Source organism: Trachurus trachurus, assembly GCF_905171665.1.
Source record: "Trachurus trachurus genome assembly, chromosome: 7".
NCBI classification, from domain to species: domain Eukaryota; kingdom Metazoa; phylum Chordata; class Actinopteri; order Carangiformes; family Carangidae; genus Trachurus; species Trachurus trachurus.
Genome location: NC_139901.1, coordinates 21904168 through 21924333, shown reverse-complemented (window position 1 = coordinate 21924333; position 20166 = coordinate 21904168). Strand labels below are relative to the sequence as shown.

General features: G+C 41.8%; 3 protein-coding genes across 3 annotated transcripts in view; 2 read left to right on the top strand and 1 right to left on the bottom strand.

Moving 5' to 3' along the window:
* Nucleotides 1-2112: 2112 nt before the first annotated feature.
* LOC310988590 (transmembrane prolyl 4-hydroxylase-like) lies at nt 2113-12335 on the bottom strand. The gene is made up of 9 exons (XM_083975246.1): nt 11602-12335; nt 11299-11380; nt 6653-6849; nt 6400-6490; nt 5098-5260; nt 4817-5002; nt 4372-4462; nt 4047-4170; nt 2113-3187 (listed from the first exon to the last, which is right to left on the bottom strand). The coding sequence occupies exons 1-9, from the start codon at nt 11995-11997 to the stop codon at nt 2973-2975; spliced, it is 1545 nt and encodes a 514-aa protein (XP_083831372.1). The 5' UTR covers nt 11998-12335; the 3' UTR covers nt 2113-2972.
* On the top strand, nt 9546-10926 carry LOC310988873 (secreted frizzled-related protein 5; the record flags this gene model as incomplete). Its single annotated transcript, XM_083975677.1, has 4 exons — nt 9546-9724; nt 10166-10341; nt 10424-10510; nt 10607-10926. 4 exons carry the CDS (start codon nt 9546-9548, stop codon nt 10924-10926), a joined length of 762 nt encoding a protein of 253 aa, XP_083831803.1.
* Nucleotides 12336-14943: 2608 nt separating the features above from the next.
* Nucleotides 14944-20166, top strand: part of LOC310988234 (cyclin-dependent kinase 17-like) — a 35881-nt gene continuing 30658 nt past the window's right edge. Inside the window, exon 1 of the mRNA XM_083974753.1 lies at nt 14944-15257. The gene's annotated coding sequence lies outside the window, so the exon portion shown is untranslated. The remainder of the gene's footprint in view (nt 15258-20166) is intronic.

Below are 20166 nucleotides of genomic sequence, written 5' to 3'. Positions count from 1 at the left end.
CTGCGTGCTCCAGTTGTCGTTTTGGTTTTCCGAGTTTGTTATTTCGCCTTCTTGAAATAAAAAAAATCGCAGTTTTTGTGATTATCACACGGTGGAAAACCCTCAGCTCAGCCAAGAGATGGAATTTTTTTCACAAAAGCGCCGCGGTCAGTTGAGCCCTTGACAAGAGGAGATTCAAAAGCAGTCGACGAAGCACTTGAAGGTAAGCCTGAAGAATCTCATGGATAACAGTTAAATGAAAATGATAATGCGCCTTAACGTGAAGATATTTCTTTTGTTTAAACAGCCCAGTCAGAAGACCATGAACCTGTACGTGATGCCGCGGTTCGACCAGACGAAGAATGTGATCCGCTGCTCCACGGTCCGCTCGCCGTGACGGACGCTCCCCCCGCCCTCCTGCTCCCGCCGCCGGCTGACGTGATTGGCTGACGCCGGCCCCAGTGCAGTGCGCACAGCATCAGCAGCAGCACAGCTCAGTCAAAATTAGAGGAGTCGCAACAAGGATGGGTTTATTTCACTTGCTTATGTCCTTGACCTGATATCACACAACTAACTGCAGATTTAAAAAAAAAAAAAAAAAAGAAAAAGAAAGAAAGAAAGAAAGAAAGAAAGAAAGAAAAAAAGAAAGCCCAAAGCGGCGTCTGATGATGGCGTTACGCTCCGTTTATTTGGTCTATATTTCGAGGACGAGGGCTCCCTGCTTGGGGACTAGGACTAATGCTCTATCAGGCAGTGCAGGATTAAGCTGATGGAGATCCCCAGAGCAACATAAAAATGCTTTTGTGCCCTATTGACTCATGCATGGCAGTTTCATTATTGCCACCAGTTGAAATGAGTTCATCAATTACCTATTGATTTCCTGAAAATTAATTGGCATTCATTTTGATTAGTGGGTCGTTGAAAAAACAAACAAAAAAACAAAAATCAAAAATTCACTTGTACCAGTTTCATTACAGTATTTACTCAACATATGTGTTTTTGTATTTTTTTTTACTGTCAGTTACATAATAGTGATTTTTCATTCATCTTTGACATACTGGGTGCAGCCCACACCTCTGTTTTGATGGAATCATCATTCTCTCTTTCTTGACGCACGTACACTCACAAAGTGCAATTTAATAAACCACAACTTTAAAACCAATGAGGTATGAATTAGATTACAGAATTACATAATCTGTCCACAAACTCAGGCTACAAGGTAGATGCCAGATGGAGAAGCTGTCATGGTTTTTGTTTTACTTCACTGGTGCAAAGTCCTAACAGATTTTTGACAGAGTAATCAAATATTTTACACCTATATTGTACGGAATAAACCAGGGTCTTTAAAGGTTTTACTTTTCCAAGTTGGGTTTCCAACTTTGCTCTCTGGAATGTAGTTAGGAATTATGGAAAGCATATAATTATCCTGAAAGCATAGTAAATGCCCTCATCAAATCAACTCATTTTATTTAATTAATTTCTACTCCACTAAATGTATCAAACAACTGTATTTAATTTAAACTGATTAACAGGAAAATGCTAGTACACAGTATAGTAGCAAGATGACAGGTGGCGTTCATGTCTGATTATTTACTTTGTGTACATTCTGTTGATTATTCTTTTCTTTTTTTAAATGGTTCACTATACAGTCGTTGTCACTGCCACTTTACTCACAAGAGGCAGCATGTGGTTTCAAGTGTGTAAGTGTGGGTCCTTCACAGAAACAAGTGATTGTGAGGTTAGAGGTGCATGCTGCTGATTCTGAGCGTACATTCAGAATGTGCAGGTGCCACCGCCTCAGTGTTTCAGTTATATTCTTTCGTTTTTTAATGTTGGTGGGCTAACTCTGGTGGAAACAGCACTGACAGGAGGATTTTAGTGCGACAGTTGAACTTCAACACAATTATCACAATTCCTGAGGCGAACTAGCTTAAGTTCAACAGCGGATTATGATGCTGTATTGGTTATTGGGTGACATCTAGTGGACATGGTCGATAGCAAGAGATTTGCATGAATGATCTCGCTGACACCATTACTTGTAAAACATTGTTTTATATATTTCATAACATAGAACAAACACAGTGACAAATTCAGTGCAACATCAAGCGGTAATAAATATGTTTTCCTTTAATTTAAAACACCAAATGGTGGTAATAAATAACACTCAAATAAATACTCTCAGACAAATAAATAATTTGGACTTGTGAGGATAAGAAACACCTAAGTTGGAATATCAAACACCTACGTTTGTATTACACCTGAAGGATTGGGCTCCCACAGCCAGTGTGATAAGTGATCTATTTGTCCAGTTTGCATTTTCAGTAGCAATTTAAATAAATTTTCATGATCAAAGCTCATTAACTCAGAGAGCAAAACCTGAAGAGCAGAACAGACAAAAAAATGATCACATGAAAATATCTCTCACACACATTCAGAGATGAATATTATTATTATGATATGGCTTTTAACAAAAGACCTAATTCTATAACAATAAATAACACTATGCCTAGTGAATTCAAACGGAAGGCAGGTAAGCAGGCTTATCTCTTACATAATATGTGACTGCATCTTCTCCGACTCACATCACAGTATCCATAGGTGTCTGTGATTCTGAATAACTTAAATAATTTTAAGGCGCAATTTAATAAAGAACGGCATTCACTCTGTTAAATTCATATATTGTTATGTAAATAAACAAATCTTAGGGAAGCTGATGCATCTGCCCACCTTACGTCTATATTGTGTAAATCTATGTAAAAAATTCACCAGACCTATAGGAATGACTTTAAGTCAAGGTAAATATGCAGCAGTGGCTTGAGAGATATAGTGTAATGCAAGACAATTACTGAAAGGAGAAAGTATCTGGGGATGTTATTTTGTGCAATGTCCATCTCAACTACAGCATCTGAGATAGTGGGAAGGTCTGTCCAGCTCCACTGGCTTCCATCGATACAAAGACTACTATTTCAATTATTTCCGTTAAAAAAGCCCAGCTATAAATCCTGGTGGAGGTCACTGTGTGAGAGAGTCTGGTAATGCTCCTCCATGGCCGACTTAGCTCGATGCCTCTGAGCCACTAGTCTCTGGTAGCGGGCCTGCATTTGATAGTCTGGATCCACATTTACCCAGCTGTTGGCCACCCACTTCACCCCACGCCTGACTGGGCAGTCGCCATGCAGGGAATACTCATCTAGCTCTCCCATCCAACCTACAGAAGATACAGGAAAACAGCATTTAAGAGGGAGGAAGGAGTGCAGTAGCTACTGGAGAGAGGTGAATAAGGTACACAAATTCATATAAATGTCAGCAACCAGCCACCAAAAACCTTAAGAGATTTTGTTAAGATTAATCCTTAATATTTTCATTGTCCAGGCAGGTCTCTACAATTTTGATATATTGTCAAATAGGTGATTTAAAGTATGTTGTTGCTTCAATCGAGTGCTTCAGTAACCTAGATTTTGATTGTGGAAATAGGTTATCCCTGGTCACAGGAGTCACCCACTCACCCAGTCTCGTACAAAGCTGCTCTGCTCTCCCTGAACCTAATTAGGTAGATTAATCATTTCAGTCCAAATGGTTATGGCAGTCACAACAACTCTCTTCAAAAGAGATGTGTTAAAGAAAACCAAGAGCAGAGAAAGAAGATGAAATTGAAGACAGATGTTGTAGAAAAGGAGAAGAAAAGGGCAGAAAAAGTAAATTTAATTTGTTCCCCCACAAGCTCCAAGTCCATCATTGGGCTGGATCAGCTAAGACTGGAAAACTTTCTTTTTCAAATTCTGAAACAGATTCTTATTTCCCTCAAGTCCTTTTCTCACACGGATCACATACTTTATATGGGTGACAAATTTTGGGTTCAAAATGAAGCAGAGAACTTGTGTTAAGTTTCCAACTCTGCAAGGTGAGAATTCAGGTTGGGGTTTAAAGAGGACACTTGCATGTCGTGTTTCCCAGGATTCAGGACTAAATGATAGAGGCATGAGGTTTGATTTAAATGTCTTCCTACAATAAAACAATAGAGCACATTAGATTGTGTGCTTGAAATAACCAATGCCTTCTGTTCTTACCTCTACCATCAGAGAGATGGTTGTACCAGAGGAGTGCCGTCCCAGCAGTAGGTTTTATTCTTAGGTTCCCTCTGCCACATGTCTCCTGGGTGTCTGTCAAATCAACTCCATCCTGGACCAGTGCCTAGGACACATGAAACTGTAAACAGCGTGTGTCTAATCATTTGTTTTGGCACATTGTGTTCACATAGGTGTCAGATTCCTTGTCATGGTTCAGCATTGACTGCATCTTATCAGCAGTATTCAGGTCATGCACAGTTGACATCATTTCACGGCAACAAAAAAAAAGTAGGTTTATGACTGCGGGCTGTGAAAGCACGCTCACCTGCTCTTCATAAGTACGATTGTCTGCCACAGGAAAGGTGGTCTCACCACCATCCTCTGCAGAGCTGAGGTAGAATGACACTGTGAGATACCTGTGATAAAACATGAAAGAAAGTGACAAAAAGAGATGAGAATGAAAAACATTCTCTCCCAATACACAGACAGAGATGTTATTTTTTATGTATCTAAACTGACTGAAAAGACAATGACAACAAAAACTAAAAAGTAATCCTTCTAGCAAACTTCCACCTTATAATGATCATTAATTAAATCACTAGATGTTTTCCCAACAATTACACCTAATTGCAAAACAAAGAGTAAAGAGTAAGTCATAATCTTAATAAAGAAAATATGTCTACACACCATATTATTTAACATTTATAGTCAGTCAAGGCGATACTATGAAAACCTGCAAAACAATCCTGCACATGTCATACATACTGTACCTGCAAGAGACCTCTGTGAGGACAGATGTGTTTCCTGCCAGTCGTGTGTGCGCACAGGTCGTTTCTGACTGAGAAGGGCTGCTGTCATGGTGGGCATCACTGAAGTCTCCGTGTTCGTAGCGAATCACTTGCAGTGGCTCACTCAGTTGAACGAGTTGAGAGGGCAGACGTGTCAGGCCGATTAGTCTGAATAAAAGAAGTAAGAAGGTAATGAAGTATATTATCAAAAATGTATGTATAGGTTACTAAGTGTGTGTCAAAGTGTGCGCATGTGTAGTTACCTGTTCCTAAGGGTTTGCAGCACATGGTGAGATCCCAGGCCTTGGAAAAGCCATGTCTGCTTGCTCCTCTGTCTGAACTGACCCCGGAGCTTCCCACTTTGCTGTTGTCCTGGACGCTGGGATCCATCATAAACACGCCTAAAATCCTCCAAGGTCAGCATCCCTTCCAAGCACATAGACATACACATAAAATTCCTTATTGGACTGTTTTCTCACCCTCATGTAGCTAAGGTTCAAAAGTAAAGTTAAAATGCAACCGTATAACTGCAGATACAAATGGAGCCCTGTGAATTAATTGAATTCACGATTCTGACTCAATTTAATCTAAACTTTATTTCCTGCAGTGACAATTCAGTGAACGGTAGGTTGACAGCTCTCCTCTCTCTTTTCCTCCATTCCTTCCCTCTTTGTCCAACCGTATGCTGTTACTCTCAGCTGAATGAATGTCTGGCCCCCACCACTTCCCCTGGGAGACCGCGCCCCAGCCGCAACAATAGCTCTGGGGTGCCAGGGAAGAGGTGATCGGGGAGGGGGTGGGTTAACGAAAGAGTGTGGAAGTGGGGGTTGGAGGGGGGAATACAGGGGATCCGGGGGAAAATTAAGAAAAGGGGTTGGAGAATAATCAGTTTTTAATGAGATAGGATGAGGCACATCCGGACTGGGATGTGTACAACGCCTGGCACAATAGCATCAGGTCAAAACGGTGTCACCCCTCTTCCGGCCTTGCCACTCTGAAACTTGCACGCAATCGCAGCTACCGGTCAGCCACTTACTGTACACTTATGAGTACACAACCACTGCAGAAACACTCACACAAATGACAGCAAGAGATGAGTTCAGTAGATTTCTTTTTTGTACATTTAAATTGGAGATGCTCATCTTGAACTATTGATTATTGTTAAGTAATTGTAAGGAACTCTGAAACTAAGTATTTTAAAGTTGTGTTTCATGCAGATATCAGATTAGGACAAACTTTAAAGAGCTGTTTAATATTAGTAGTCACATCAGTGTATACTTTTGGACCAAAAACTAAACTTTTTCCCCCTACTTTTTTTTAGACATTTTCAGATATGTGCCTCAGTTTAATCAGGGTTCAGAGATTTTCCTTCAACAGTTACATTAAAATTATGGTTAAAAGCTAAATTCATGAATGTATTCCATTTCATGATGCATTTAGTTTCAAGTGTCTCACACATTTATTTCATGAGAACACATGGGAACTTAACCCATGCTCCCTCCTAAATGGGATCATTCAGAAGGGCCTGAAATGTACTGACACACACAAACCACATCAGCACAAACCTGTTGGACGAGCTTCCAGACCGCTGAGTATCTGCCGCAAGTTATCTGGGCTCAACCATGTTCCATCTCGAGAACGTGAGTGACTCAGTATCTGGAGGAGAGACCAAAATGTTTTTCCCATATCAGTGAAAGAACATAAAATGTTCCATCAGTTCAATTATTCATTACTTAGAATTGATTTTCCTGGAAATCTATTTTCCTAATCTCCTACAGCTGCATGGCATATGGATACAAGATGTTTCTATCTCTTCACCTCTTGCTTCTGCAGCAGCCCGTCCTGGTTCAGGTCCAACAGACTAAAGACCTCCTCTGTGCTGAGAGAAAGTAGTGGCTGGTTTGACTCCTCTTGTCCCTGGCTGGGTGCTGGTGCCTGGCTCTCCATCAGACCCTTGAGCTGAGCCAGCTGCACCACCACACGACACTCCTCCTCTGACAGGAAGCCAGGGATCTCTGACAAAAACAGGAAAAAAATGGCAAATGTTAGGACGAGTGTTGCCTTGGATATACATAATTAAACGATGCCAACAACTTTAAAAGATCCTGATTTGAAAAAGATTTATTTCACATACCCAAACTAATCATGTGATACACAAAATTAGTTTTTCCATTGCAATTTACATGGACTCTGTGAAGTCTACATTTTCCCAGAAGAGACTGAAAAGTGTATCCATCTAGATATTTTAATCAGTAAATTTTAAAAGGACAGATGTCCTATCAAAGGGATTGGCTTGGAGATTAGGTCAGGCTAATCAAAAACATGACAAATGTGGCTGAAATTCTGGACTTGTTCATAAAAATACCTGTTGTGCATGAGTGTCAGATGGACACCAGTAACCGTTACTGATCTGTGCCATCACTTTAACTCACATTTGTTTAAAAAATATATGATAAATATATGACCAAGTTTCTCAAATCTTCTCACAACTCAAACTCCAAGTGTAATGGAACTCTTTTATACCTGTAATTATACCTTGAGTGAGTGATTTACCTTTAAGTGGATTAAAACATGTCTGTTAACAGTACTGGCTTGATCTGTTGGGACTACCTAATTGATTACTTTAGATTGCCAAACAAACCTTCTCAGAGTCAAGGGGCAAATCTGGGACACTTTGATCAGTGTCTTCAAACAATTATATGATTAAGTCCTTAAAAAACAAGACATGTCCCAATAAAACTCTCTGGAGAGTCAAATATTTTTATTGAACACAGACGTGAACTGAGCAACTTTTCAGTATGTCTTAGTCCTGAAATAATCATAGCGACATAACTTGCTAAAAACCAACCTCTATTACTTAGTTGTTTTAGTAGGCATTTAAGCACCAGAACTCTGGGGACAATAAACATAGATTCATTCAGTGAGTGCAAGCTATTCTCCCGTGCCATTCCCTAGTGAGTCATTTGTGGTATAGCTTATCCTACAAGGAGGTTTAATTAGGTAGAGGAAGGTAGAAGCGGTGCAGGCTTCTGAGACTCACTAATTGCTGATATCAATTACAGCAAAATAGTAATAGTATCAGAATTTAGTGTACTCAAAACTATTTTATACCTACTCATTAGGAAATAAATATTACTCCAAACCATTATTTTTTCTATTTTAGTACCATGTGTTTCAGGTTTGTGCCTTTACCATTTGTTTTGGTTGAAACATTGCTCCACCACTTCATCTTTTCTATCCGTACTCTTAATACCCTAAGTGTGAAGCCATGGTGTTCCACGGTTCGCCAACTATCCATCCATGCCCGTGAGTCATTACCCCTCTTAATAAAAGGCTTCCGGCAGGTTTGCCTGGCTGTACAGTAGAGGCCTTGTTTGTCACCCGTGTCTTTTACACTGTACCCACTTGGTTAATCCCTATTGTCCAGTCTAGCCTCATTAATCTGGACAACTGATATGAATGAAGGGGGGCCGAGCCTCTCTCTCTTCTCCCTCCCACCAATGTCTCTCTTTCTCCCCCGGAAAGGAAGTGACCTGCTTGTCTGAACAGGAATCAGGCCACGGCTACACAGCAGGACAACACCAATTTTATTTGTGTCCTAAGCTCAAGTCCACACACACATATAATTGAGCAAACAGCTTGCTCTTTAGTTCATGTGTGTGTTGGCACGCAGATCTCACATGTTCTGTCACTTTGAGAGAATCTGTACATGCTGATTATCTTCCTGTCAATGGCCGTAGCTCTGCTATGACCTCGCACTGTGAGTTGTGTACTTGTCTACTTAATATTATGGGCATCCTCAGTCTCTCCGAAGTAGTAAACATTCATTAAAAAAATCTGATTTCTCCCATGTAGCAGCAGGAGTGGATGTGAAAAGAAGTGCAAAAAGCAAAGAGGTCAGGGCGGGACAGGGTAGTTAAGTGTGGGTTGGAAGAAAATGTGGGATGAAGGGGTGGAGGAGTTTCACCACATGAGGGCCAGTCTCTTCCTCAGTTCAAGCTGTGGGGATGGAAATGGCAGAAATCCAAAAGTATCCAAATGCCAAATCATCCACATTACTAATTTTGAGCTCTGTCAAAAACACTTTAATCTGCTTATAAATGCGAGTGGATCCGCATCTCTAATAACGTTTTTATGTGTGCCCCACCCCTTCTCTGCTGTTCTCTACACCTCCCCTTACCCCTTCCTATGCAAATGTCATCACTGCCCAGTATAAATACACCTATTCTACCATCCTCTCCTGCACTGTCACACAGGGCCTTTTTCACTCAAGAGACACACGACAGGATTTCTCCTTTTCAGCTTCGGTCTCAGGATGATTTCATTGCTCTGTCTTCATTTTAGCTGCAGAAAGTCCTCCCATCCAGCCTCTTTACTATTTCTCCTTCTGCTTGCTGGGCTAGGCAGCACATTAGTGCTTGGTCTCAGTGCTGGTGGAGTAAAGCCAGGGGTGGAGGGACGTGCAAGGGCTGAGGGTAGGATTAGATCTGGGGTGAAGGACAAGAGCTTGGACAGGGCAAGTACTGAGGGCAATACCGAAACTGAATATGGAAATACTCGTGTATCGAGACCAGGAGCTGCAACAGGAGAGGATGATGAGTTGTGGGGGGACCCTGGTGCTACCGCAGGCTTCAGGTCCATGCTTTCTATAGGAGAAGGTGGACTGTGGGAGCCCCGAAGTTCTTCCCGATGTGTGCCCATCCCGTCTGGCATGGCCTTGTGCCAAAACATTGGTTATGACACAATGAGGATGCCCAACCTGCTGGGCCACGAGTCTCCAGCTGAAGCTGTGCAACAGAGTGCCAGCTGGTTGCCACTACTTGCCAGAGAGTGTCACCCTGATGCCCGCATCTTTCTCTGCTCTCTCTTTGCACCCATCTGCCTCGACAGGTAAGTATCACCCATGTACATGTCATTTGACTCATTGTATTTACTCATAATAGCTTATTTTCTGTTGACATATATTGTATACTAGATAAACTTTCTGTACAGTGGATAGAGACTGGACAACTTTATTAATGGGGAAAATTATTAAAATGACAAATGATAAAGTTGCACACCAGCAGGGTTATAAAGGGTTAACACCCTTTTGAAAGCTATGCAAATTGGCACTACTCTCAGAGGAAAGGTTGTTTCACACTGAAACCAAGCCATTAGAGCACTATTATCTCCTTTTAGTCACATTAGCACTTCTCGGCCGAGAGAAAGGCAAAAAAGCAACCAAATGGCATCTAATCAAGTGTTGTTTGTTCCCTGCCACTTCACTAACGATTCAAATCCTTTCATCTATTCAGTGCTGCCCATGTTCCCTCTCCATCTCTTCTTTATTAGGTTTATATCACCCTGCAGGAGTTTGTGTGAATCTGTACGGGACAGCTGTGCACCAATCATGAGTTGCTATGGATACCCCTGGCCAGAAATTCTGCGGTGTGACCAGTATCCGGCAGACCATCTCATGTGTATCTCCTCGATCACCAACAGCAGTGTTCAAACAGGGGGACGTAGAGGTAAGAAATTGACTACATGGACACACATAATTGAGCTGACTTAATTTAACAACCCATTCATTAAGTGGTTTGACTATTTCAGTGCCTCTGGCAAGCTGTCGAGACTGTGAGCTGGAAGAGGCTTCTTCTACAAAAGATACTCTCGAGACCTTTTGTAGGAGTGACTTTGGTGAGTATCAATATTCTTCCACCTTTTTGCTTGATTATATATATTTTGTATGCTGTTCAACTCTAAACAACAAGTGTTTATCTGCTTTCTTCCCAGTTGTAAAACTGCGTCTAACACAGCTGAAGTATACACCAGTGAGCCTATCTCAGTTCGCATTGGCTGCAAAACTGGACGTTTTGAAGCATGGGCCTCTGTTAGGGGGGCAGATCCGCTCCCACATCGAGCTGTGGCTGGAGAGGGATGCCACTTGTGTAAGGAACATGACAAGGCACCAGCCACGAGGCGGCACCTTCCTTGTGACAGGAACAGTGCAGGCAGGGCGCCTGGTGGTCAACAAGGCTTACGCCTGGCAGAGAAGAGACAAAAACCTGATGGCAGCTGCTCGCAAATGGAAACATCACAGATGCAGGAGCTAAGATTATGTGATAGGTGCAACAAGCATTAAACTGCTACTGTTAGGGAAAGCATAGAAATAGCATACACAATTTAACCATAAAACACCAAGTGTAAATAAAGCTTGATCTAGTCTTTTCAAATCACGTTAAAACTCCTGTGATTGTGGCAGCAATATTATACAAAACAGGAACTGATCAAGTACCAACACTTTCTCTAAGGCAGTGGGGGTAAAATAATTAAAACTTGTTTATAAGAAAATGTACATATCTGTGAATTTTAAGTAAATATTTCTGGTCTATATTTGTATGATTTTGACAGTGATTAAACTTTGTACTCTACAGTAACCCCTGATGAAATGACCTTTATTCATAACTAGACTACCCTATACTTACCAAATAACAGAGGTTTCAAGCTTAGTGTCTTCATCTCATGCATTCTTTCTGGCACAACGGACACCTGCTGAACATGACCCACCTGCAAATGTAAAACAGAAACAGTCACTGCATGGGGATTCGGGCAGATAACACTGCTATAGTGTCAGTCACCAGTCAGATTTAAAGGTTGGAATAAAAAGGTAGACAGCTAAATTTGATTCATGGTTTTACATTGAATAGTGGACATGGGAATAAGTAATGAATCCGCAGTGACAAAGATGGTTATTTTTTCTGTATTGGCACATTGTAGAGTATCTTTACCCGTATCCCCTCAATGCGAGGGAGACTGAAACTCTGACTGTAGTCCTCCACATGCAGCTCTCTTGGAGCTTCTGGGGCAGGATGGGCAGGGTGGGGCAGGGGGCTTCCTCCCTCACTGACTGATGCTGAGGTGGCCGCATTACCACTGACAAGGTCCCCGGGCCCGTTGTTGTAGTGCACGTAAAGCAGCAGGGCGATGACATTCAGGATGTAAACATGGAAGAAGACCATGACCACGACGAAATAAGCCCTAGAGCAGACACTACTTCTCTGGACATGTAGTCGGGTGACGTTAGGGCGAAAAGGGGGGTGGTGGTTGTAGGACAGAGGTTTATCACCCTCATCATCATCGTCATCATCTTCCTCCTTCATAAAATGCTCTTCAGCAGCTTCCATTTTTTTTCAATCAAATTACTGCAAATCAAACGTCGTGGGAACACATAGACATGCATCCGCTGTGTAACGCCTGTGTATAATATATCACTTGACGTCCGTCTGCCTGATAACGTTAGCAAACCTAGCTAGCTACGGGGTGAACACACCTACTGCAAAACACTGGCTGTTTCGAGAAAAATCGACGATGTCGTCTTTGCTGCTTTGACCCAAAGACACGGAGCAGCTCGGAGAGAGAAAAAAGCAAGTATGCCGCCGGTCGTTTTCTCTGATAAATAAATGTACCATCATTAAATAAGTCCCTTTAATCCGCTGCTAGCTAACTAGGCTGGTGCGCTGCCCCTGACAACCTGCCTAACAACAAGACGGAAGAGCTGACGACTGCAGAGGGGTCGATGTTTCGGGGCTGACAAACCGTTAGCGCCCCCTAGAGGCCAACACAACAGAAACCCACGGTCTGGATGACTGACTGACTTTATCAGTAGCCTACTACAGTACAAGTTAACCCCCCCCCCTAACTTTTGTTAAAGTACCTATGCGTAAGTAGGAGCTAAAATGAAGCTACCCTTCTGAAATGGCTGACTCCACTGTTTGGTCATGTTGGATCGTTAACATGGCTTTTCAAGGTAATCAATACTTTCTGTTGATCGTCATTGGAAGTAATTGAGCTAATCTAGTTAGCCAGACACCTAGCAAAATTTTTGAGATTTGTTGATTGGCCTTCTTCATTTGTTAGGATGCGATTTGTATGGTGCCCTTGTGTTGTATTAAGTTATAAGGTGTTTCTTTTTTTAAGGCTGCATCCTCTACAATGAACATGCAGTCGAATTAACTCCTCTCTAGGCATCAGGGTGAAAGAGGGACTTGTGAGTCTAGCCCTTTTTTTTTTTTTTTTTACAGTCTATGGTCTAGCCTAATAGATATCATAAGAATAATGTTGGTTATAAACCTACACATAAGGAAATACATAGATGTTGAACAAATAGCCACAGTGGAGTAGGCTAATGAATACATTTCCTCAAATATGAAATTGTAAATAAAGATATGTAGTACTCAAGTAAAGTACTGAATAATATAATTTGCACACAATTTGAGTACATTGCAGCACCAGCCACCAAAACACTTTTTAGATCATTTAATCATCATATTATCTCAGTTTATTTTTCAAAGCAAAGCTTCTCATTATGTGGGATGGCAGCAATGTTGTCTGACTTGTCTGGCCAGTTGCCTATCTTCAACAGGCCATGAAGTAAGAGAGTTGAAAATTGCTAGAGGCAGAGTTTAAAAATGAATACTCATTGCTGAAATAGTAAGGGCCAAGACATGATTTTCAGTTCCTGGAAAGGGTCAAGTTCCAAAAACACTGCAGCTTGTGTTTTCCAACATGCAACTTGATAGTGTCTTTCCTCAGACTGTCCCTGCCTTCTAACCAACCCCTTTCCAACTTTACACCACAATTTGTGATGCCAGCTCAGTTAAAAGATTTTGAGATAAACTTGATGACCTTGTCAGTCATATTTGAACCCCCCAAAAGCTCCCTCTGCAACCATTAAACATATAAAACCAGTGCCCCCTTAATCTCTTAATTAGGCCTATATATTATCCGCTTTAGATCTTTAACCCCACCTCCCAAATGTATTAAGAGTACCTTGTTTTGAGCTCATTGTTAGGAATTTTGTGAACATAGTCTGCAGCCCATTCATAAGTGCACATGACGGCCCTTATAAACTTGAAACTTGATGGATGGTTGTTCAAACAATTTAACAATCTCATAAAGCAGCTCAGAGTCACTAACAGGTTTAGCTAACAGCACCTGTAGCAGCCTATGTCTTCTTTGTTTGTCTTTGCTTGAATTCATCAGGGTTTTTGATTTGTGTGTATTACTGTCATATAAAAGTATGAAAAAAGCGCCTCATACAGTCTCAACAATTAGACTACAAGCTTCCACAAGACATTTGCTATTTCATGCGGGGTTGTGCATGCTTTCTTCTCTTCTGGTCTCCATCTATAGCTTCAAATACAGGGGCTGGTTAAAAGTATAAGATTATCTCTGTGCCAACCACACAATCTTGGTTTATGAATTGAAAACTGCAGTTTGATTAAAAAAAGAACCACTAGGTGGCGATGAAGACCAGCAGGCAGACGTCATCAGCTATGTTTGCTGTGTCATCTGTGATTCCCAACGTAATTGTTGGGGATTCAGGTGATCCCCTGGAAAAGGGAAGTAATAACTCACATTTATCCATTTTTATTCTATGAAAAACAAAACAAAACAAAACAAACAAAAACATTTGGTGAAAATCAGTTCCCCACAGTAGATACCCAAGTAGCCATTTTACATGAAAAGAGGAATATGCTTGTTTCTGCACGTATCTGGTTCTCCTGAGGACTGTAATTAAATGTAATCCAATTGAGCCAAGTCATCCTGTGTTTTACGCAATCACACAAACAATCTGCCCGATGTGCAGCGCAGCACTACTGTATGCATGTAGCCTTTTTAAACCTACCACTTGTAAATAAATGTATTTATCTTAACACTATATGTTTTCATCAGTTTGGCTGGTGCCAACTAAGCAGTAGTGGATCATATAGTTGTCGAATTTCCATAATTTTCAGCCCATGCATTATTCACCAGGAAACGTCTCCGAGGTGCACATTTGGATGGGAATGAAGCTTGGATAATGAAGGCTAATTTCCCCGGTGACTCTGCCCCCCGAAATTAATCTATTTGACCCCCTTTTTACATAAAGAAAGAGAGTTGGTGGTGGTGGTGGGGGTGGAGGTTAGAGAGTCTGATACACACAGGCGCTCTCTCTCTCTCTCTTTCTCTCTCTCACACACACACACACACACACACATAGGATACACATTCACACACACTCACACCCCTTGCGGTGTTTTCCGGGATCACGCCACTGCTTCCACTTGGGATCCACACGGCAGCAGCGATATGGCTGATCATCACCGGACGGGACGGTGCCGACTATAAGCGAAAGTGAAGAGGAAAATAATGCACTTTAACAGGCAAACGATGCAGTCACTCCGGCGCAGGGACACTGCGACAAAGCGTGAAAGACGAGGATAAGAGTTTTCCGACGGGCTGTGAGGAAATCTGGTGTTTTTACAGCAAAGTAGTTGGAGGAACTTGTCGCAGTGGATTCATCCCAGCGTGCTGCCAGGATTACCATACACAAGTGGAACAATAGTGTCCTGCAGCAAAAAACACAACAACAACAAAAAATACCAGCAGGTCAGTGGCAGAGGTGGGTTTGTTTTGTTTATGTTGAGCCCCCGTCTTCACCCCCAACGTTTTGATCCTGTAATGTCAACGCTGGGGCAACAACAAGCCCCCCGATAATAACCATGTTTGTCCTATCACCTGACATTGCAGGTGGAGTTATTTCTTTACGACTCGCTAAAACAAAAATGGTATTTGGGTTTGTGTTGCGTTCGCGTACATACATTTCTGTTCAAGTGCATGTGTTCACCTCTAAAATCCAGTTCACAGTCGGTATATTTAAGTGACACGGTAGGCAGAGAAAAGGGGGTAGCCTAAATAGCGATGAGGGCACCTTATACCGACTCCATTATTATAAGTTACCCCAGCAATGTGCATAAAATCTTACAGCACTCGAGGTGCCCCATGTAATGCGAATAGGATTTTTGAAACGTTTTAGAAGTTAATCTCAATGTTATTTATATTGAGTTTCTGAGCCGGTCGGACGGCTGTGCAACTTTTTCTTTGCCCTGCCTGACTCTCCTCCTCCCGGATACTTGCGTCAGGAAAACACGGGGAGAGAAGAACTGACCGAAAGCGCAAAAGGCCTGTAAAGGTTGAGGAATATCTCCGCCGGTCAGGCCGACCACGAACCGCAGCGTATTTAAGTTTTGAATCCCGTGATATTTATCGTATGGTGACTCGCTGTTCACTTATGTGTCCGCCATGCCCGCACTCATGTCGAGTAACATGGGATATTGTCAGGACTCAGGACCGTGGCGCTGGTCCGCAGCTGTGACAGTCCAGTCCTGCGATCCTGCAGTGTTGTCGAGAACCTCGTGGATGTTTCCCGAAGGCAAGGAAGCCGTGTTTTAACACCATTACATGCTGGGCAATTATATGCCTATATAGCAAAGACATGTCTCCGAACAGTTAATTTCCCAGCAGCGTGTTGGGAGTATCATTTCTAAAGCACTAAATTATTTACGTCCATCTCAACGTGGGATGTCCAGATTGGAAATCATCCGCATCCGTCAAGGACTTTGCCCTTGTGTTGCACCCATACTCACTGCACTCAGACCAAATAATCCTGTGTCAGTACAGTACATTTTATCCCATATCTTTTCCTATTATAAGAATGACATCATTACAAGTTTGATGAGGACAGTTGTCATGAACATTACACAGAATTTCATGATTTTATTTGCATTTTTCAATGCATTTTATTTTTTTGCAAAGTGGGATTTCCCACATGGTCATAACTGTCGCACAGTATAATGTCCTGAAACTAAGTATGTGCAGTCATATAGGATACACTTGCATCTGTGTCCTCTGATTTGAATGTCACCTAGTTGTAGCCACATTATTCTGTGGACAAATGTAAAAGTTTATTAACAGGGAAACACAATCTGTTTTGGCTTGTTTTCTTTGATTATCCAAAGCAAGTTGTCCACAACCACATGATTATTGTGGCTTAAAGTATTCAGGATAACAATATCATCAATATCTATAGCCTACTTGGCAAATAAATTCTGAAAGAATGTGCAGAAGCTACAAAAATAACATATACAATCTGCCATCACACATCTGCCACAAATCATAACATCTGCCTGTGTCTAAATACACACATAATTGTGTATATTTCCATATATTGATTTCATCCCCATCATTCAGCCATTAGTGAAGTTATAGGAATGTTTTTGCACTCTGTGTGACCTCTTTGAGCCAGATCTCAGGAAAATCATAGCAGCAAGCAGACACTCTATTCTACTTCCTCCTCTTGTGGCTGAAAATGGCATTTCCGAATTTTTTCTGTCTTGTTAATCTCCTTATTCATTCATCATCTTTCCATAATTTGTTCTTCTCATATTCTGGAGATTTGGGTTAAGTATCAGAAGTGCTACTGAGGACCATTGTTTTTTTTTTTGTTTTTTTTTGGTGCGTTTGTGTGGATTCTGTAGTTGGGCAGATTTGTGCATTACTCATGCGTCCTCAGGCTGCTGTGCCAAAGCAGTGTTCGGAGTGCCACTGAGTGCCCGTTCCACTCTGCCACATTGTATGTGTGTGCATGCATGCATGTGATTCATGTTTCACCGAATTACAGAAGAATGCTTGTTTGTTTTTGATGAAAAGGAAGGAAAGAGAGGTAGAGGAGGCAAGACAATATCTGTCTGAGGCAATCCCCTGGTCACACAAGCTGTCAAATTCTACCCCTCTGTTCTGTTCTGAAAAAAACACTTTTCTGTGTCTGTATGTGTTTGTACAGGAGTATGTCAAACTTGCAGCTAGTTCCTATTTCGTATATGGCATGTGGATACTGTAGACTCCTGTAGGGCATCAGGTTTATTCACTTTTTTGGCCCCAAGAGACATAACTGTCAGAGGGATCCCAGAGCCAGGCTGGAAAGAATCGTATACTGTCATGCTCTGTGACATCCCAAGTAGTGGAGGGCTGCAAGTTTTCACAGTTGAGTGTGTGTGTGTGTGTTTGTATGAATATAGAGAGAGTAGATAGAAAATTGAAAATTGTGAATTCTCATATTTTCTCCTCTCTCGGTTTCTTTTCTTTTTCTCTTCACCTCCGAGACAGAAACTGCGGTTTCAGCCCGGGCCTGTAGCCTAGCAACCCAAATGGTGTGTGTCTTGAATAAATCAGACCGTGTTCCTCCTCTGTCCTCCTCAGGGGTGTGTCAGTTCACCTCACCTCCGTGCGGCCACATCCATGCAACCACCCACACAAATACATGTGGAAACAGATGTCCACATGCTCACAGGCAAACACAAATAACTTGGCACAAAGTTGGAGAGGGTTTTATTTCTTGTATCACTTATCTATTACCCTTCTGCCTGCACACTCGACAACAGTGCGCTGTGCTGGTTCTTAACGCCTTTTTAAAAAAAACTTGTAAAGCTTGTAGTGGCTTTGTAGGAGTGAGAGCGGCCTCCGTCATCTGGACTGTGTCCCTCCATTTAGTGGGAGTTATGTATCAGAGCTGTTTGCGGTTTGCTGGGTGTCTGGTGAGTGTGGCCTGCACATGCTGCAGCCTGGAGCCACATGTCTCATCCCACTCACTGATGTGCCTCTGCCAACCTCTTCACATTGCCACGTCCATCTGCACCAGGCAGGACTCAACATCCAACGCACATTCATTACCTACACGTTTTAACACTTTCCTTTTCTCCCTCAAGTTGCCCAACATAAATACAGTTCCAAAACACCCCGGAAACATCCTACGTTATGCTTAAAAGCCTTGTGCTAAATGTGACCCGGTTTCGTTTTTTTTTTTTTTTTTTTTTGAGCAAAGATAATGTTGTAGCACTGCAACAAAGATTTAAACATGGGAAATGTCAATATTGCTGCACAACTGCGATAAAGAGTGGTTTAAAGCAATTAACAAAGTTCTGTGGCAGAAAAGTTTGTGTTTTTGCAGGAGCAATTTTTAAAAGGCAAATGGATTTTTTTTTTTTTTTAAAGCAAATCGAAAGTTTATAATTTTATTTTTTCTATGAAATGTATATTTGGCCAGACTGGAACCAACTACACCTTATTTCATCATAAATTAAGTTGGAGATCTCATATGAGCTTCTGGGTAATGAGATTCCCACTGCATTATTGTTTGGGCTAATTCAACAGAGATAAGACGAAGACTGTGAAATGAGTCACTATTATGTTTCCATATATGTGTGTGTGTGTGTGCATGGATGGGTGCAAGTGTAACTGTGTTAATGATAACGCTGGCCTGTATTTATCTAGGTAATAAAGAGTGCATTATATACCGGCCGCTCCCACTTAATGTGAGTCATTTATTCCTGAAAATCCAGGGATGACGGTGGCAAGGTTGCATGAGGAGAGCCCAATCTTCTTTGGTCGGCACAGGCCTTCTCTAGTGAAGTCTGGGAAAACATGCAAATGAGAGGGGGAGGGAGATTCGTTCCATATACTGATAATCCATGGGTGACGGATGATATGAAATGAATGTGAGATGCTCTCCTTTCGCTCTTTTGTTCCTCTTCTTGAACTTTGTTTTCTGGTCTTGGAGGAACGCCTCCGGCTAAGGTGCAAACTGCATCCAACTGGGCTCATGTAAATTGGCAGAGGCAATGTTGTTAGCAATGGATACTCGCCTAAACGCATCTTCTAGTGAAATAAAGCCAGTCGTCCTGAATGAGGATCACTGGGTTTGAATTCCCTCAGAGCAGTGGCTGTCTCTAATAGGCCTGAAAGACTGAGAGCCTGAAAGGATGAATGGCTTTTGTTGAAGCCTCCAAGGTTGGACACAAAGAGAAAGGCAGTGGGTGCCGTGTGTTTGTGTGTTGGTGTGTGTGTGTGCGCGCTAGTGCATGTCAGCTCCTGAGCCCTTATGGGTTAGATAGAAGGAGCAGGAAGTGGAAGGGAGACAGAAATACTCTGCCATAGCTGCCTCTACCTCCAGGCCGGTAAAGCAGAACACGATGCACAAAGTGACTTCAACACACACTTATGCAAACACACACAGACTGTATACGTATACACACATAAACCAGATTTTAAATGTCTGCTGAGGGGCACTCTAAACAATATATAACTTTGAAAGCTCGCTGACGTCAAGAGCTATACACACCATTTCATATGAGGAGCACTTTGCTGGAGAAATAATATATGCTTTTCCCTTCATTTCTGTTAAGTATAGGGTGCTTCTCTCTCCTGTAAGCACATTTAAACTGAGCAGTGTTTCAAACCAGCAGAGCTGTTCTTGGTTGTTTTCACTTTGACACTAGCTTAGGTTGGCCCATTGTAGAATCAGCCATGGATGTTGTATACAGGGCATGAAAAATTATGTCAATTTTTGCATTAGAAGAACACTGTAGATGTCTGTAATTTGTTTGTTTATTTCATTTTATATGGCTGATTTAGGAGCCAATGAAATATGTGTCAATCACAGCTTATCTGCTCATGTCTGAAGCCTCCAGGGAGCT